Source organism: Coffea eugenioides, chromosome 2 (assembly GCF_003713205.1).
Source record: "Coffea eugenioides isolate CCC68of chromosome 2, Ceug_1.0, whole genome shotgun sequence".
Lineage (NCBI taxonomy): Eukaryota > Viridiplantae > Streptophyta > Magnoliopsida > Gentianales > Rubiaceae > Coffea > Coffea eugenioides.
The window spans coordinates 7,556,638-7,575,480 of NC_040036.1; the positions used below are offsets into that span (position 1 = coordinate 7,556,638).

The following is an 18,843-nucleotide window of genomic DNA, read 5'->3' on the forward strand; positions in this document are numbered from 1 at the left end:
GCGAGAGGTCCAAATCATGATGCTCACGACAACCCGTCAGCGTCGCTGCAAGACTCGCCGACAGAGGCCTGCCAAGATTATTCACATTTACTTGAGAATCAAGATCCAATGATCAAGTCCGTGCATTTGTGTTTTGCTGCTAACATGAGCGCCGCCAGTAAGGCTCGTAAATCAGCAGCCATCATATCAGATTAAGGACCAAGATGCATGGCAAGCCCCAGAAGAAAATTTCCATTGTGATCCTGGTAAAGTCGTCCTGTTCCTGCAGAAAAGTTGGCTTACTGGCTCCATCACGATTCAACGCAATCCAATTTATCCCAAGGCCAATGAAGAGAATCTTAAACAGGAAAGAGGATTACTATCTTGTTGCTTCAAAGTACAGAGGCATTAAGCCAATTTACACTTAGTGAAAGTCCAACCACATCCTGACTCAACACTCCTGCACAGAGCAAAGTGCGCTCGGAAAAAATAATGAAATCACATAAAATGAAACTCATTAAGAAATATTTAAAGCCACCATAAGCATGATATCAACCTCTATTTTCGACGAGCATCATCCCCAGAGGATACAGGCTTAGGAAGCTTTCTACTCAAAAACAATTATATGTCGAGGAATGGGCGACTTTAGAGGGAGGGGAAGAGATGCTTCGCTTCCTTAGGTGCATCAAATCCAACTTTTCCACACTTTATTTGGTCAAAAGTATATTAGTTGGCACCACTTGCGTTCATTCTTTTTCCATCATGCAAAAAGTGAGAAGACCTTCGCATACTAATACCCTGCAGTGTTATCCTCCGTTTTCTTCTTCACTGTCTTTCACCCCCTCAAAAATTTCATAATCATCGAAGCCTGCGCGCCAGCAAATTATGTTAGAAATGTCCAACAGACAAGTTTCTAGTTATTATTGGTACGGTAGCCATCAATTACCTGTACCGAGGGCTTCAAAATCATCAATTGGTGTTCCTAAAAGCATTGTGTTGCCTAAAGGTGGATCAACTATCATCCAATCTGAGCTGTCCAAGTCTTCTGAGCATAATGGTTTCCCCGTCACCCAGTCCTCAAGAATGGAAATATGCTCATACGATATCGGGTCAACTGAATCCTGTTCTTTGTTCCTTTGAACCCTACAATAATCAATGAAAGGCCATTGCTCCATTCAGTTTGTCTAACTCATTCTTTGGTTCCTTCAATACCAATTAATAGAGAATAAGTTCATTCTTCTACTTACATTTGCTTCAACCACAAGTTCTTTTGGACGAAGACAAGGTCATTAAGCCTCTGTCGCTCTAAGCAGTTTCTGGTATCATGCATCTGCTCATAAGGGATTTGATTTTGCTTAAAGTAGATCAGACTGCAAGTTTGACTCAGAATGCGGATGGCTAAACGTGCCAGATTTGGGCAACCCCCACCATAAGTTGACCACCACTCAGCTACAACCATCAAATTCAAAATTCAAAAAGTGAACCAAAAAAAAGAAAGAAAGAAAGATCAACTGCTTGTGGAAATGAAAACCAAATAAAAGCACATTTTTATACAAGGATATCATGAGTTAACTAGCCTTTCAGTACAGTGCATGGATGAAAATACACACCAACAAGATATATCAGACAAACAACTAAGAGGGACATTAACGACACAAAAATCCTTCAAGTCTCATCTATCTCTCCACCTGCCCCAGAAAATGAAGCTACACAAGATAGAAATAAAACTAACATAATTTCCCATTAGAGTCCATTATGTTTGAATACTAACTACCAAGTCATATGACTATATTCCATCCTTGTCAAACTTTGTGACGATTGTATCCACACATTAACTATGAAAATGTCCTGGAACAAAGATGAATTGAGGTAAATACAGTCATATGACTTTGACACGAGACAAAAATAGCAATTGATATCAGGGAGTAGGGAATCTGAACACCCAAACAAAAAATGATTAAGTATAAGAATACAGAAAATTGAATGGATGGATTGACATGTGAGAATCAAGGATTCACTACAAGCCTGACATTGGAAAAGGAAAATAAATAAATAACCAAGAAGTAGCAGCAGCAGAAGACATAGCATAACTGGACACGGAAGCTACTATTTGATCTTAATAAAGACGGACCTGGAAGTAAAGTATCTCTAGCTCTAACAGCCATCTTTCGTCCAAAATCTCCAGCACCATTGTGATAAGAACCTATCTCTTTCACAACTTTATCTTGAAATTTTGGGTCTGGAACCAACTTCTCAATGCAGTCATATACCAGTGAACGGATATGAAGATGTACATCACCTTCGGTACTGTAAAAGAAGTTAGGATTTAGGTAGAAACCAGCGGCATGAAGAGGATGACGCTGAAGTTGTTCCCATCTATGATCTATAATATCCCAATACGTGGAATATTCCTTCTTATCAGTGAGTTCTTTCTTAATTGTTTCTTTGGCTCGATATACTCCAGCATAAACATATCCCATGGCAGGCCTCTTGTCGCTTCCAACTATCCTCAGAAGTCTCAAAAGTGGATCAACTAATCGAGTAAGTAAGGCACAAGTGGACCAAAATGATTGATTACCAATATAATCTAGCACAGCAAATGCCTCTGGTTTCTTTGAGTATGGGCTCTCCATCCACTCCTCTGAAGTGACCATGGATTGCAAATTGTGTCTTATGTTAACCATTCGCTTCAACGTCGTAAAATGTGTTGCAGAGCGAGTGATTCCCAGATCAACTAAATCAACTCCAAAAGTGTACCGTCTCATCATGTTCAGAACAACATTATGATTATACATGAATCTTGATATTGTTCTGGCTTGGTCAAGTACTGATTTTACCCACTCAAGCCTGCTGATGTCCTCCAGCATCAAACTTATGCAGTGAGCAGCACAAGGAGTCCAGAATACAGAGGGATAAGAATCAGTCAGTCTTCTAGCGGCAGCAAGATATCGCTCCTCACTATTAGTAATTACTTGCATCACATTTCTCACACCAACTTCTTCTACCACCTCCTTAAGCAATTCAAACAGAGAATCCTCAGAGTTTACCAAGTTGGTTATATCTGCAGACCTGAAAAACATTGTCCCTTCGGAGCTATTTACCAAGAAACTTACAAAAGTTTTACCTTTTTCTGAAACCCATTCATCTACCAATACAGAACATCCTGTCTTTCCCCAAGAACCTGTGTATTGGTCAATATCATTTCTAACTTCTTGAACTGCATTCTTCAAGATCCAGCTCCGAAGATCATGGTAAGATGGTCCAACAACGCCATCACCTTGAGAAGCAATCGCCTCAATCATGGGTTGGAAATAAACTGAATTCACAGCGTCTAAAGGTACCCCTACGTCAAACAAAAACCGCCCTATTGCCATATGGACATGATTATTCACCTTTTTCGTAGCTATAGCTGCATTACTACAAGCAACAATTGCATTAGGATTGGCAGAACTAGATGCTTTTCTAACTCTCCCCTTCTTCTTCCTACCACTTGCTTTATTTCCACCTCCTCCTTCCTCCCTACCCACAAAAAAATTCGAGTCCTGTTCAAGCGTATCTGGGACAGGAAGCAAGTTAACTTCAGTGTTTAGACCGCAATTATTTATAGTCAAAGCATCAACTTCACTAGCATTATCCACATTATAATTGGTTATTTCTTCAGCAAGTTTTTGCTTTTTCCTCTTTTTCATAACAACCCCATTCAAGCTCTCTTGCATTAGAAGGCGAACATCAGGCAGAACTCTCAAACAACTAGAGGCATTACCCTTTTGCCCAGCTAGATGTTCCTTAATCCTATGGATTCCACCACCCTTAAAAATCTTCCCACAATACACACACTTGAGCTGAACCCTTTCACCATTCTTATACATTTGACAGTGCTTCCATGCAGGATCATGTTTTTGTGATGTCACAGGTACCAGTTCCATATCTGAAGTCATGTTTTAATTTTCATCCAAAAACATAATAACACAACAATCACTAGGGCCCTTTGTACTTCATTAAATATCTATCACTCCATAAATGTACATGCTCCCCTTTTCAAGAACATCCCCAGGGGTACAACAATATTAATTCTGCTAAGGTACAAATAATATATAATCAAATTTTTTATGAAGAAGAGGAAAAGGGATTACATAACTTACTTGGGTTCGGTCGGATTTCGTATTTAGTAGTAGTACAACTAATCCTTCTCGTGACAAAGACCGAGTCGGGGAAGGGTGGGAAGGGTTTGAGTTGGGAAACAAGGAATATATAGGTGGGTGAAGAGTCGATTGGATTGGATGACCGGATGGACCGGTTTGGGGGCAGCGGTCAGGCCCGTGAGGGGATTCAATTAGGAGTCCGGGTTTTTTGTTTTATGCGGGCGTTGGCCCGTTGGATGGGTGCAGAACCGGTCAAGGCCATTGTTGGGTGGGCCGGTCTGTGGAGTGTAGAACCGGAGGACTCGGTTGCCCACTGCCGAGGAGCCGGAAACGCTGATGACGCCAGCTGGATCCGGCCGCAGACCGCAGATTTCGACTACTGAACCGGCGATTCTTCTGTTTAACCCATTTCCCTTTTGCGCTCAAATTTTTAGGCAAAGTTACTATTATTATTATTATTATTCTCTGAACCGGAAATTTTGCAGGACTTCCTCCCAATAATACAGTATATATTATCGTGTTACCAATACCATCGCCTTGGAATTTAGGCAAGTATCCCGGAAATTCTGGTGTGTAACTCTAATTTCTTGGCTTCCGGAGAAATTGCTACTAGTCTGTAACTTACTTGTATGCAAACGAGCATACAAAAGAGTATGCACTTGTGCTGTTTCCATAACATCTTTTATGCTGCTCTTGGCCACCATACAAACTCATGTTTGTTACTTTTTTTCTGGTTTAAACTTGTTTCATCCTTTTTAGCACAAAAACCCTCTGGGAGATACGAGATTAAGGGCCATGTTTATGCATCCATGACAAAGAACATCGTGCCATCTTGTCACTTGAGGGGCTCGATGCATGAAATTAAGCATCTTAGGTGCAACTAAGAAGATCCCTGCCTCAGGTCAGGTATCAATCTTCAACTATTGGCATTTTGCTTGATCCCCTGTTAAACTGCGTGTGTTAATAGTACTTGTCTCAAGATCACAACTGTTTTTCTCAAGCTATTTCCAAAGCACAGACCTTGATCATGAAACATCGAAACTAGCTCCAAGTTCCTACTTTCCTTTACAATGAACTGTGGCCTCAGCTATAAAGGAGAAGGGAGAAAAATCCCATTAGCTATAAAGTAGTATTGATTAGGGATGACAAAAGTGTGAAAAATGATTATTGATTCGTTGAATATCGGACGGTACAATCCATTATTGATCTTGAATACTATTATAAGTACTTTCTCATTTAAAAACATGAAGGCATTTGAGTACAGCTCATCCTTTGATATGCAAAAGCATTATCCAAATGATTCTTTTGTTTAGGCATAGCATTTTCTCATATGGTGCCTTTTAGCTAACGAATCTTCCTCAATCCCAAAGCTATTTTGTATTATTCCTTCTCGGATCCTTATCCATTGATACTGATTTGACGAAAGTTATTGGCTAATGCTAGTAAAAAGGACATCACTTAACCAAGATGCACCAAGCACCTGTATCGCTCGTAGGTTTAACCTCCTTTGTCATGTTCCAGACGATCCAAGTTCAAAGATTCCCTCAACTATGTCCGCCGCTGTACGCTTCACTGCAGTTTTCTCAAAGGTGTCGACTTCCCAAGATACGGATGAAGCTAACTTTGTTCGTTTTACTGGAAGCTTATTAATTCTCATAATCTGCATGGTTCACAGTTTAAACCTAGTTGTATTTACTTACTTGGGATAGCAAATGATATCAGGCAATTCTTGAGGAAATGTGTGCTCACAAAATCCTAAATTTCATCTGAGACTAATTGATTTCAAGAAAGAGCTTACCAATTCTCGATTCAAACATTCTAGGACGACCAAGATATACTAACTAAGAATAAAAAATAATGCTTTACACAAAAGAAAAGAAATGAAGTTATAGGGCAGATTTATGGGCTGTTTGCTCAACAAAGTCTGAAGTTACCCTGAATTATAATATGTTGTGAAGAATGACATTCAATCTGGTCTCTAAAATTATTAATTATGCACTTCTCTTATTGAATAAAATTTGTAATTTTATTCAAATTATTTTTTTTATTTCTGAAAATTAATTTGGTCATTTCTTTAGAAATGAAAATTATTCCACTCATGAATTTCATACGAAAACTAATTTACCGCATGAACTTTTCCATGAATAGCTAAGCTAGCTAAAAGGGGTAAAAAGAACAGTAACTTTCGGACCAAGTACGTTGAAAGTTTGCACTTACAGTGGATTATACATACAGAAGGTTGAGGCTAAAACGTATGGAATCATCATCATGCAATAATTTTGAGACAAAAGGAATAGAAAAGTAGCCTTCAGAATAATGCATAATTAAACGGTTGTGCTGTGTCCACCATCCAAAATCCAAAGTCCAGAAAAAGTGGGAACAGAAAGAAACTGTATTAATTTACAGGGGCTTCCCACCCCTTCTTAACCACTCTCTCTGTTCTTTTTATACATTCGGTTCCAGGAAGTTATAGGCCAAATCTTTCTCCCCTAGGACCGTAAAGGATCGTCGTCCATCACTCTCTTCTTTCCATCAGAATCTGAAGCAAATGCAAATGAATTTATATTTTTTCGGCATTTTCTGCTTCTTAGCATTACTCTCCCAGTCAAGTACTAAATTCCTTCTCTGCCTGAGAGTGAATGCATGTGATTTAATCTGCGAAGATTGTACCAATTCAAAAATTCACTGACATGTTTACTCTTGTTTGGTTGTAGATGGAATTCAACTTATAATAGTGAACAACTGCAAAGAGAGCGTATGGCCTGGGATTCTTGGCACTGCAGGCCATCAGACCCCGAACGATGGCGGATTCCATCTGTCTACCGGCGAACAGATAGTGGTAGAAGTGCCCGAGAAGTGGTCCGGCAGAATATGGGGCAGGCAAGGCTGCTGTTTTGATGAACAGGGTAAAGGTTCATGCCAAACCGGAGACTGCACGGGCCTCCTTGAGTGCATGGGCACCGGGGGGCTGCCCCCAGCAACACTAGTAGAAATGACGCTAGGAACTGCACAGAATCAGTTGCACTACTATGATGTGAGTTTGGTTGATGGTTTCAACCTCCCCGTCTCGATGATTCCGGTTGGTGGCGGCGTTGGCTGTGGAGTGGCGGCCTGTGAGGCAAATGTGAATGCGTGCTGTCCTGCGGCCTTGGTGGTGAGAAGACGAGGGAAAGTGGTGGGATGCAAGAGCGCCTGTCTGGCCACAAAGGCACCTAGATATTGCTGTACCGGGGAATATGGTAGCCGGGGAAGTTGTAAACCAACAGTTTTCTCCAATCTGTTCAAGGCCATCTGCCCCAGGGCATATAGCTATGCACAAGATGAACCAGCTGGGCTTAAGAGATGCAGAGCGCCACGGTATGTCATAACCTTTTGCCCTCCTCACAAAACATTGCGCTAAGGGCCACTGCTACTTTGACCTTAATTCTGCTGGGCTGATGTTTTGTTGTTTTTGGAAGTTTACTACTACTTGTTACTGCTTTGTATGTCCCTGATCTTCTTAGACTGTTGAAATTTCCTGACATAGAGATCTTCTTGTAATTGTCTCCAGCTATATGTAATTACCAGGAAAGATATTCGGTCGAAAATTTGAGGCTACATAACTATTTCCTGAACGTCTAGGAGAGTGGGGGCACCATTTTAATCTCACTTGATCAAATCACGAAAGTGCTGCAGAAAAAAATAAATTTAATGAATATAAATCAACTTACAGGGCATACTGAAATTCTTATTGACCGGACACGTCCCTCTGCTCCTACTTTTGCTGCAACTGAACTTGATTTTTCGTGTAAATCAAATTCTACATTTGTGAGGTCTGCGCCAATTCTCTCGGTGGATAACTGAGAAAATACCTCACCGCATCCTCCATTTTTCCCTTTAATTTTTTGCAGTCTCAACACATGAAACAACTCTTTTCTACGTATTTCAGAGCTATATCTTTGTGACAAAACACTAAACAGCTCCGCATATCGAAGCCATCGTCAGGATAAAATGTACGTATCAGATTGTGTACCTGAAAACTAACTCAGAAAGTGCTGGATCAATCGTTTATGAGAGAACTCTAATAACAGCAAAAAGCATTCCTAATCTATCCAAGAAATGATGAAATATTTGAAAGTTCAAGAAGTAATAAGAAGATTAAAAACATTCTTTTAACGAAAATCCACCAATCCATACATCAGAAAACTTCTGGCCTCCTACTACACCACAGGCTCTGCACATGGCATGATTTGTACAGTCACGACCTCCGCTTCACTACACGTTCCTCCTCTTTACACCCTTACATAACTTAATACAGTAATTTTATGATTTCTGCAGGGGCATCAGGTTCGTTCACCATTAAAGCCTCACCTAACCAATTCTAGGTATATATTCAAACTAAAAATGTACAAGTTTTTTAAGTACAACCAACAAGTTTATTTTTAGAAAGCTCCATCCATCAAAATAACGGATAGAACCAAAGCCAGACAAGAAAATTGAAGAAGGCAGCTCTCATATTAGCCTCTGTTAGCTGTACAATTTCCTTCCTATGCCATCTAAGCAGCAGAACATGAAGAAAGGATGCCTATCCTCCTCTCTGCAAAAAGATCAAACACCTCATCAGAGAAATTCTCTATGAAGCTTTGAAGTATGATTACACTTCAGTGGCAGTCATATAATGTTCTCATTTCAAACAGACTGCAGAAGAACAATAAACAGAGCAATGAATATGGTCCAGAGCAGGCATATATATCAAGAATAACATATATACAGGATCTGGAATGTGCTGTGCCATCATGAACAGCCAAATAAGTAATGTTCAAGAGATTTCTTAAAACAGTTTATATAGGTTTATTTCCACAAAAAGTGATATTGGGGGTTAAGTAATTTTAGTCACACAATATGCGCTTCCAACATTTTTCTGGCCATAAATTCCCATACCAACAAAGAGTTAATATCATGTGCCGTCCCTAATTTGCTTGTGCACTTTTGTATTGCATCTTCAACTCCCACCAAATACGGGTACCCTTCGGTCAATCACTTGACAAATTCAGTTTTAGGAGGGGTGATGGACAGAATTCAGTCGGACAAAAGATAATTTTCCTCGCACAATACCAGGAGGCAAATAAATCGGACAATTATAATCAGAATGAATGAAATCATCAATATACCTCCAGCAGCAACAAGTTTCTCCACACGGGCAACTATATGCTTCCCATAGGTATATTTCTTCAGCGCATTCAGATGAACCTTTATTCGATTAAGAATCAGTTCAAGTTGCTGGTCATCACAAGTCTCCAGCACTTTCTGTACAACATAGTTCGCAAACTGGTCTTTCATCATTACCTGAAATTAAAAAATGTAACAATGAATCATGAACATGTATTTCTTAGAAATCCTTTATGATGCCCATTAAAAAGAAAAATATCATGAAACCCACAAAAATAAAAATCTAGTGAAATAGCACATGCACAGCAGCAGAGAACCATGAACATACATCCCATTTGCTTCTAGACACATACGTGATCTATAAATTAGCACCTATAAATACAACCAGAACCTGGGGTATTCTAAAGGAAAATAAAGAATTCACAGATCTAATAAACCAATTGCACCTTCAAATACCCCCCCCCCAACAAAAAAAAAAGAGTAGGGGATTATTGAATCTGAGTTTGAGTTGATGTTCTGGTAGGAATAGGACATTGGAATGAGTGCATCTTACTCTGCATTGGCTCTTAAAAGCACAATATCAGTCATGCTATCAGATTAATACTTAATCCAAGAACAGCAAGATGAAATTAAATTGTCCACTGCATCAAACAAGGTTAAAGAACTCAACCTATCTAAAAATTTAAATAAATAAATAAAAAAAGACGACTTTCTTCCAAACAACAGAATACATGAATGGGACCTGGAAGTAGATATCCTCCTCAGCTGTTCTCATTCCCTTTTGTAGTTTCACAACAATTTCTTTTAAGAAAAAAGTAAACTGTCAGCACACCTATATCTTAACTCTTAACCATAATGATATCATAGAATGATTCCCAAACAATATGCATACATTGCCACTGTTTGTGCACAAATTTGTGACAATTGAGACGATTAATAACTATTAAGGCAGAAAATTGCATCTTAAAGAATATCTGACCATTTATGGACTGGAATACCTACATTAGAATGAGAATCATTTAAAACCCAAAAGCAGATAAAGATATTTAAACCAAACTGAGCAAGAAATATATAAAGGTAAACTTGAGAATAAGTTGAAAGTAAGTGTTGGTTGCTACAGAGCTTGAACACATGATAACAACTAGCACCCCCCCCCAACACCAAAAAAAAAAAGTACAAATGAGAGAATGTATCAAATCAAGCTTGACCAAAACCATCAAAGTCTCTTGGAGAAAGCACATGAAAAATAACCAACCTGAAGGGGCTCATTCTCATCAGTTGAACCAAGCATCTCATTCACTAAGGTCTGGCGTTCCTCAGCAGTTCCAAAAGTTAAGCACTTCTCCACGACATTTGAGGCAAACTTTTGCTGGCTCATCTGGACTATCTGTCCAATTAATTTAGTAATTATAGAAGTACGCTCTTCGGGCTTTCCATGCTCTAGTACATGCTGTCAGAACACACAATGTTAAAAGAAGACTTAAGAAAGACAAAGATCATACACACATACAGACAAATGGGGGGGAATGACAGAAAGTCTCCTTAGAGGCTCATATAGCACTTTGGAGGTCCAAACAAATAAATACACCCCAAAAAGAATGTGCATGCATACAAGCATGTTCTGTGTGCATTCATATAGCTGTATTACCAATAAACACTAATACACATGAGAATTGTATCAATTAATCCCGTGAAGTAGCATTATCTTTGTCCATGTAACAACACTAACGACTAGAAGACTCAACTGCAGCAGTGGCCATGATTACAGTATGTTTGACAACATAATGGGACTTTACAGATTGGAATATTTGGAAACTTCCTGACAAATCAATTATTTATTCAAATGCCATCAATTATGGTTACTCTTACATCATTTTCCTGGAGAGTTGCTGCATGACCATAAGCTGATAGATTGGAAAGTATATTGAGTTACAAACTTATCCTCTATAAAGCAGATTATTCATCTCATATGGAGAAGTCATGATCAAACTAAACATGTACACTAAAATTGGAAGTTTACAGGAGCCCATGGTAAGTGGCACCTATCATGAAAATTTTATTTTTAGAACTAACATCCAAATACAATATCGGAAGCTATTTATCTAAGTAAAGAGCAAAACCTGAACAACATAATTCCCGTATTGATCTTGTGCTAGCATGCAAACAGATTGCAGAATTTCATCCATTACTATGCTTTGTGTCTTTGCATCACAGCAATGCTCAAGTACTCGCTGTCACATAAACCATCACTATTTTAGAACAGAATCAATAATTCGCATTTAATATAAGAGAAACCAAACCCTGAATTCTGTGTCTGCAGGATTAAACGTAGCTAGTTAGAAACCTGTATAACCCGACAACCATATGGATGAGTTGATAATGTCACAACTTGATCATAGAAAACTGAAACAATGAATTGAATGGCGTCTTCAGGAATACATTCAATACATTTCTGAATTACATGATTGCCATTCTGATCGCGTACACAGCGCATAACATGGCCATCGAGCTCTGCGACCATTTTTGTTTGTTGATCTAGATCGACAACCTCTATCGCCTGGACAAACAAAGAAGTCTTAAAGATGTTAAAAACAAATATGTCCACAGAGATCATAAGATGTTAAAAACTAGAGCCCCATCTGAATAAGCGATGTACAAGACCAATTAGAACAGATCTAAACTAGAGATTGTGATAAAAGGGAGGGGCGGCGAGAAGGGGAAAAAAGAAACAGGACAAGAACACTGGAAAAAAGGTTTGCATTTTCTAACGCGAGCATCAGACCTATACATGGTCCAACACAATGTTTTGAAAATCTTTAGTACATCAGCATAAGAACTTAGTAAAGCATTTAAAATAATTTGTCTTATGGCATAATGAATCACTTGAACACTGGTGTTACACAAGTGCAGATATACATTTTAGAGCACTAGTTGGTATTAAATTTTAAATCACGAAGCTCTGGTGAGCAGAAACGGCATCTACTCAGACTAGTTTTTGCAGGGACTCTAACATTTTCATAAATGGAATAAAAACATGCTAACATGTTAGTAATAAGCAAGAATCAGCAGAAATTGGATACCTTCTGGATCACTCGGCAGCCATACATTTGAAGGCTAAGTGCCAAAACATGGCCATTAAGCTGGTCAGCCAGTTCTCTAATCTGTGCTGGACTTCCATGTTCAAAAAACTGGAAGAAAAGATAGAAGAATGTGAAAAGAAAGAATATAACCATAAGACAATGATAAGATTTGTACAACAATCTTTATTCAAGTAGTACTTGCAGGCAGCTGAATGTGTGCCAACTTGCAATTACACAGTTGATCGCAAAAAAAATAAATGCAACTTCACCTTCTGGATCACATAATTCCCAAAAACATCAGTCATCAGCGAAAGTGCTTGCGGCATAATCTCATGGAAGACCATATTCTTCTCTTCTGTAGTTGCTGTTTCAAGTTTCTGTTGAATAAATCTACTTCCATACTGATCCGCGCTGCTCAAACGAGGTTTTCAATGTGTCATAAATAGCTAGGCAAAGATACTACAAGGATATTAAACATCTATATTAAGAACTGCAGGCAAATGTACTCACAGAAGCATACCTGAACTCAACAACATGGCCAGCAATCTCTGAAAGCTCAAAACACTTAGTTTTATTGCTTTTGAACTGATCCAGTAATGATGACGCAAAACTTTCTTCCAAGCCACTCCCAAGATCCAAATGCCATGATCCCATAACATTTCCAGTGAAGTTTCGCATCCCTGAAGGAAAACGCATGTTTCGTTCGCCATGCCTGACTGGACTGCCAGATCCAATTGGAGAATTTGGAAGAAGTTGGCCCCCCAGTTGGTTTCCAGCATAAGACATTCCAAGACCAAATCCAGGGTTTCCATAGTATCCATGATTTAGATTACCAGCTTTGCCAAGATAGGGAAGACTATAATGTGATTTCTGATGTAAGAGCAATGTCTCAAGGTAAGATTTCTGCATCTCTAACAGCTCCATGAATGAGTTTCCTACAGACTCCCTATCAAGCATTGGATCATTAAGAGCTGCAGCATGTGCAGCTGCATACTCGGTTGATTTCAAGTATTGAAGATACAATGGATCCATCAGAGGCATTTGCAAAGCACTAGCGGAATTTTGATTACCAACTCTACCAAGGTTCTGCAACTCTGCTGCAGCAGCCAATAAATTAGGCCCTAAAGTAACTCCTCTGGAGTCAACACCCATTGCCCTTGCAGCAGCAATATTTTCAATCAAAGGCAACGGATTGCCACCACCAAGCTGGTTCCCCAACATGGACGGTGATCCAGGATTCATAGCACCACCACTTAAGGCATAGTTTGCAAAGGAGGCATTTGGGCTATCAATATTTGGATACTGAGAAGGTGAGTTTCCTCCACCATGAAGAGTCAATGAGGAAGGTCCCTTCATATATGACTCAACAGAGGGCACAGCAGATTTGTGAAACTGCATTGTTTCAGGCTTGTTTAAAAGGGAATGATGTTTAACTGGATTGTGATCATTTTGCAAATGGTAGAGGTTCTCATGATGAATTTGGGATGCCAGATGCTTCCCTTCATCTATTTTGTTATTTGCTGAAAGGCTCATACCAGACAAAGCAGCAGCAATGTCTGCCGATACATCTATATTTGGTAAAATATCATCCGATGATTTCAAGATGTTTGCATTTCTTTTATCCACTGAATTCACTCTTCCCCCACCAACTGGAGGAATGCGAGGACTAGGAGCTTTTGCAACAAGATGTGGGTCTGGAGTGGTACTTCTCGACAATGAACCACCCAGAGCGGAAGCATAACTTTGAGAAGCTGATGAGCCAACATTGTGGACTGCAGAAATTCCCTGAATATTTGCACCAGAAAGTAATGAATCTACTGATGTCAATTCCTGCTGTAGATGAGCAATTTGAGGATCAGAAGATTCAAGAATGTTATCAAATGCACGGCTGGCCGGACGAGATGGATGACCAGAAACTGGTAACGTCTGATTTGCATCATCCTACACCAATATCGAAGTATTGTTTTACACCATAACATTTGATGAATAGAACATGTAAATGATACCAAAAAGTTTAGCACAAGCACAAAGCACAGATGACAGGTGACCATATAATGTATGTGAGAAGCAAGCAAAAATTATTTTTTCCTTATTGATTTTACAAAAGATAAATAAATGCTATTACATTTTAAAAACTTACAGATTTTACAGATATGAATTCAGATGCTGCCAATAACCTAAAGTACTTTTTTTTTTAAACCTAAAGTATTTAATTTTGGGCATAAGCGTATAGGCAAGTAAAACATTGGAAAATGAAGAAATCTAGTAAAGATTGGAATGATAAACATTGTCTCAGTTCAAGGCAAGCCTTTTCCAGCAGGAGCACTCTTACATTGGCCCAAGCATCCTACTGCTAAAATTGTGAGAGGCATGGCAGATTCAAGGGCAGTGCTAAGTATTAATACATCCATGAAATAATTTTTCAAATTATTGCTCACCCCAAAAAGCTCTTCTATAGCCTCGACAACATAGAATATGTCAGAGATAACCTTCTTCCATGGACCATTTCACGAAGAAAGCAAAATCTTATTTAGGTTTCCAACATTTGAACCAATATAGGAATACGCTCATAAAAACATCATACAATGGGAATTACAGAATAAAAAATAACGTAGAATATGTAGGAGATAACCTTCTTGCATGGACCATTTCACGAAGAAAGGAAAATCTTATTTAGGTTTCCAACGTTTGAACCAATATAGGAATACGCTTGTAAAAACATGAAACAACAGGAATTACATAATAAAAAACAAAAGAAGCCTAACAAAATACTTGCAACTGCTGTACGGGACATGCAAAACGCATTTTATAGCAAGAAATGACTAGTAGCAGATCCACACGTGTGACGAGAATATAATAGCAAAAAATGAGAGAATGTCAAAGCAAACTTTTGATGTCAGTGCTCAATGCTTCACGACAATCTTTAAAATAAATGCACGCTGATTTGCCAAGAAGCACGTCAACACCGCTTTAGATATGGAAAACATAAATACAAACAGAAATGTCAAAGACAACATTAGCAGGAGAATATGAAGCATCTCTTAATGTCATTAATAACCAAAGACAATGAAACTCCAATAACAATAACTTTAACCAATTAAATATTATCCTTGAGGAAACAGGGAACAACCGAATATCATCTGCCAACGTTCTAGCAGTGACTATCAGTCAAGGAGTGACGAAAATAGAATCCAATGGCAGTAAATAAGCTCATAGCTTCTCAAGTACTAGATAAATAAAATTCTTGACAATCAATCAGATGAAAGGTAAAGATACACATTCTCACGTGTTCAATCACAACCCTAAATCTATCAGCAACTTCTGCACAGGACAAAGCAATTCAACCATCAACCAACAGCCAACAGGTTATTCAACATATAGCAGAAACTAATTTCTTATATAAGCAACCCAATAGAAACCCTATCAACAAATTCCAAAATTTCAAACTTTTCAACCAAGAAACAAGAACCTAGAAAAGGAGCGGCAAATGTAGTTTCTTAATTTGTCTTCACCTGGATTATTTCAGCGAAGCTCTTCTGCCGCCTTACTAATCCCGGTCCTGGCAAACCAATAAGTCCGTCACCACCCCATTCCTTCTGAGGGTCCATGACATTCTCTTCTTTCATCCCAACAAACTCCGGCTGCATTGAAAACAGTGACCTATTAATACTTCCTCCATCACCGCCGCTGTTTCCAACCACTTTCCTCCTATCGCCAATGGTGGCTGAACTGCCTCCCCCTCCACCCCCACTTCCACCTTCAACACCGCCCTGCAACCTCTGCGCAAACCGCCAGTCCTCTTTAGACAAAAGAGGAGGCGGAAGCCGAGGGTTCAAGTTGACATTCGAGTAGTAATAGTTAATGTACGCCGGATCAGACCTAATCTCCTCCTCAGACAAACCTCCACGACCGCCAGAAGCGCCTCCGCCAAACAAGCCGCTCAGCGATCCTTCAACAGTGGGAGGAGCCGAGCCGCTCCTGAAAATGCTGAGCTCCCTCTCGATATCACTAGCCTCTTGTTGCCTCCGGTGCTGCTCTCTCAGCAACATCTCCAGCTCTTCACTGTAGTCGTCGCTTCCTCGCATCATCGATGATCGCATTCCGATTTCCGACATCATCTTCGAATAGCTATCGGTAATCATCCCGACCTATACATACATATAAATATACGTCTATCTATATGTATATATCTACACCTCTATCTATACACACACTTTTATTCCCAAAAACTAATCCTAAAACACCGCAAATTAACAACTTGAAGCTTAAATTAGAATTAAATTAACTTAAAAGTTGACCCAAAAACAGTTTTTCCTTTTTGCCTTCAGCAAATTAATGTTTTTTGGATAAACTTAAAAAAAAAAAATTTCTGAGCTGAATTAGTAATTACAGAGGTTTGCCATTGAAAAGGGACTCGAAATTCGCTCAGAAATAGAGAGATCGGCCATCGCGGAGGGCTGGAGAGTGAAGCATTCTATAGAGAAACTAGTGAGGGGAAAGGGTTTAGTTTCAGAGAGAGAACGCAGAGCGGAGAGTGGAAAGAAGAAAGAACAGTAAACAGCGCAAGTGAGGGGGACGGGGACGTAGGGATTATAAAGAGTAAGAGTAAGGGATTGTCAACCGTTGGATCGATGATTGAACGGTTGAGATTGAGAGATGGAGAAGGAACGCTTCCTACAATTGGGCCCTGGGAGTGTGGGTGTAGGAGTGGCTAATGCGATACCGGGTTAGGGTTTTTATTTCAGAGGATCTTTAGGTGGATTGTGGATCGCCTGAAATTAGATATTTTGCCATATTTTATGCTACTAGCGTTAGGCTGCTCTTTGGGCGTTTTGGAATTTTTACACAAGGGTTTCAATTATGGTAGTATTTATATCCTGGCACGCAAATGTTCACCTTCTGCTTACACAAGGGTTTTTTCTTTTGGTAATAAACAATGATATAGAACTAAGGATGTGTTTGATAAAATTAAAATTTAAAAATTAAAATCTAAAATCTAAAATTTGAATCTATTAAATTATTGAATTGTTAAATATTAAATCTAATACATTTGAGAACATATCACATTCAGTGATAAATGAATAACTTATCACTTAATTTTAGAAACAAATTTTGCCTAGGAAATTCATTGCCACTTAATTAATTTAAATGTTCAATTTTTTGTTATCAAACAGTCTGATATGTTAAGATCTGAATCTATTAAGTTTAAGTACTGAATTAGATTATCAAACAGGACCTATATCTGAAATAAATCTAGTTCGGGGTTTTGGTAACAAAATTTTGCAAACGACCATTTTAAGTTGTTTTAATTAGTAGATATCTTGAAGATTAAACATTTTGAAGCTCTTGGATTGAGGAATCGTAAACATATATGTTAGACATTTCATCCAACACATTTCTTTTACTTTTTAAACATTGACTATTGGATTACCGCACATAAAATAATAAAATAATTTTGGATCCGTTTGGCAAATGAGTTTTTTTTGTGTTTATTTAAAGCTAGTTCTGTACCTGTTCGTTGGACGGGAATCGTCGAAAAATAATAAACTTTAGTCAATTTATAAAAATGTCGATATAAAATACATATTTAATGTATAATCTATTATAACTTATCTTAAGTATATTACTATGTGCGCATTGTAATGTAAAGTATTCTTATAATATAAATTTGAACATCTAATTCAGTGAATAATAATTCAAAAATAGAAAAAATAACATTCAACAATACCATAACATTCAAAAACTTGAAAATAAATAAAAAGTGCAGTAAATAGTATCAAATAATATTCTACTATTCAGAAACTTATTTTTATTTTTTTCTGTTTGAACATTCTCCTCGATTTGTCCGTGCAAATCAGCATTTATTAATTTTCTATTATCACTGCATGATAACAAAGTAGGATAACTAAGTATTAAAAAAAATAAATGATTTATCGCATTCAAGTTTATGTATAACAATACGTAAAGATTATAATTAAGTAAACGGCCAGAGTCTTTTAATTAACTAATGAATTTGCAGATATATCTAATAGAGATATTTATGTCTCTTGTATTTATATCACATTACTTTCCAGTGCCTTTTGTTTTTTGTTGTTTTTCCTGAAGGCAAATTAACAAACATCGTAGTATATGATCATAAAAATCAATTAACAAACATGCTAGAAAAAATCCTACAAAAATAATGATGAAAGTACTTGTTTAAATCCTATGTCTTCATACAAAACAAATAGAAAATAAAACAAAAAAAATAAAATTCAAGATATGTTACTAAGTTTTTACAATTGAAGATCAACATGCCTTTTTAATATATATATATATATATATATTGAAAGAAGATGTACCTGATAATCAAGAGAAGTGAAAACCCAAAATCGACACTTTAATATGCCAACCGCTTGCACTGGAAATACCTAACCATGAATTTGATACTTAAAATCAATATATTAGAGGTTATATGTAGTGTAGACATAGGAAATAAGAATTGATAAGAATAC

The 18,843-nt window shown here is 38.0% G+C and overlaps 3 protein-coding genes across 4 annotated transcripts; 1 reads left to right on the forward strand and 2 right to left on the reverse strand.

The window, feature by feature from the left end:
- Positions 1–338: 338 nt before the first annotated feature.
- On the reverse strand, positions 339–4,176 carry LOC113761368. 2 transcript variants are annotated; one of them, XR_003467130.1, is made up of 5 exons: positions 2,111–4,176; positions 1,227–1,428; positions 926–1,122; positions 536–847; positions 339–439 (listed from the first exon to the last, which is right to left on the reverse strand). XR_003467130.1 is itself a non-coding variant. In XM_027304326.1 (4 exons), the coding sequence occupies exons 1-4, from the start codon at positions 3,915–3,917 to the stop codon at positions 786–788; spliced, it is 2,268 nt and encodes a 755-aa protein (XP_027160127.1). In that variant the 5' UTR covers positions 3,918–4,176; the 3' UTR covers positions 339–785. The 2 variants fall into 2 exon arrangements, 1 of the variants encoding a protein (XP_027160127.1); XM_027304326.1 differs by having other exon boundaries at positions 339–847.
- Positions 4,177–6,494: 2,318 nt separating this feature from the next.
- On the forward strand, positions 6,495–7,708 carry LOC113763463 (thaumatin-like protein). The gene is made up of 2 exons (XM_027307288.1): positions 6,495–6,730; positions 6,836–7,708. The coding sequence occupies exons 1-2, from the start codon at positions 6,670–6,672 to the stop codon at positions 7,519–7,521; spliced, it is 747 nt and encodes a 248-aa protein (XP_027163089.1). The 5' UTR covers positions 6,495–6,669; the 3' UTR covers positions 7,522–7,708.
- Positions 7,709–8,244: 536 nt separating this feature from the next.
- Positions 8,245–16,919, reverse strand: LOC113760616 (pumilio homolog 1-like). The gene is made up of 9 exons (XM_027303265.1): positions 15,862–16,919; positions 12,870–14,290; positions 12,619–12,760; positions 12,350–12,457; positions 11,614–11,826; positions 11,390–11,500; positions 10,525–10,719; positions 9,272–9,446; positions 8,245–8,697 (listed from the first exon to the last, which is right to left on the reverse strand). The coding sequence occupies exons 1-9, from the start codon at positions 16,489–16,491 to the stop codon at positions 8,657–8,659; spliced, it is 3,036 nt and encodes a 1,011-aa protein (XP_027159066.1). The 5' UTR covers positions 16,492–16,919; the 3' UTR covers positions 8,245–8,656.
- Between the last annotated feature and the right edge of the window lie 1,924 nt (positions 16,920–18,843).

Coding starts and splice junctions, on each gene's coding strand:
- LOC113760616 (XM_027303265.1), bottom strand. CDS start 16,491: ATGATTACCGATAGCTATTCGAAGATGATGTCGGAAATCGGAATGCGA. Junction 14,291..15,861: donor GCTTCGCTGAAATAATCCAG/GTGAAGACAAAT, acceptor ATATTGGTGTAG/GATGATGCAAATCAGACGTT. Junction 8,698..9,271: donor GAAACTTGTTGCTGCTGGAG/GTATATTGATGA, acceptor ATCTTTTTGCAG/AGAGGAGGATAGGCATCCTT.
- LOC113761368 (XM_027304326.1), bottom strand. CDS start 3,917: ATGACTTCAGATATGGAACTGGTACCTGTGACATCACAAAAACATGAT. Junction 1,429..2,110: donor TAGAGATACTTTACTTCCAG/GTCCGTCTTTAT, acceptor TGATGGTTGTAG/CTGAGTGGTGGTCAACTTAT. Junction 848..925: donor TTTTGAAGCCCTCGGTACAG/GTAATTGATGGC, acceptor GCTGGCGCGCAG/GCTTCGATGATTATGAAATT.
- LOC113763463 (XM_027307288.1), top strand. CDS start 6,670: ATGCAAATGAATTTATATTTTTTCGGCATTTTCTGCTTCTTAGCATTA. Junction 6,731..6,835: donor AGCATTACTCTCCCAGTCAA/GTACTAAATTCC, acceptor GTTTGGTTGTAG/ATGGAATTCAACTTATAATA.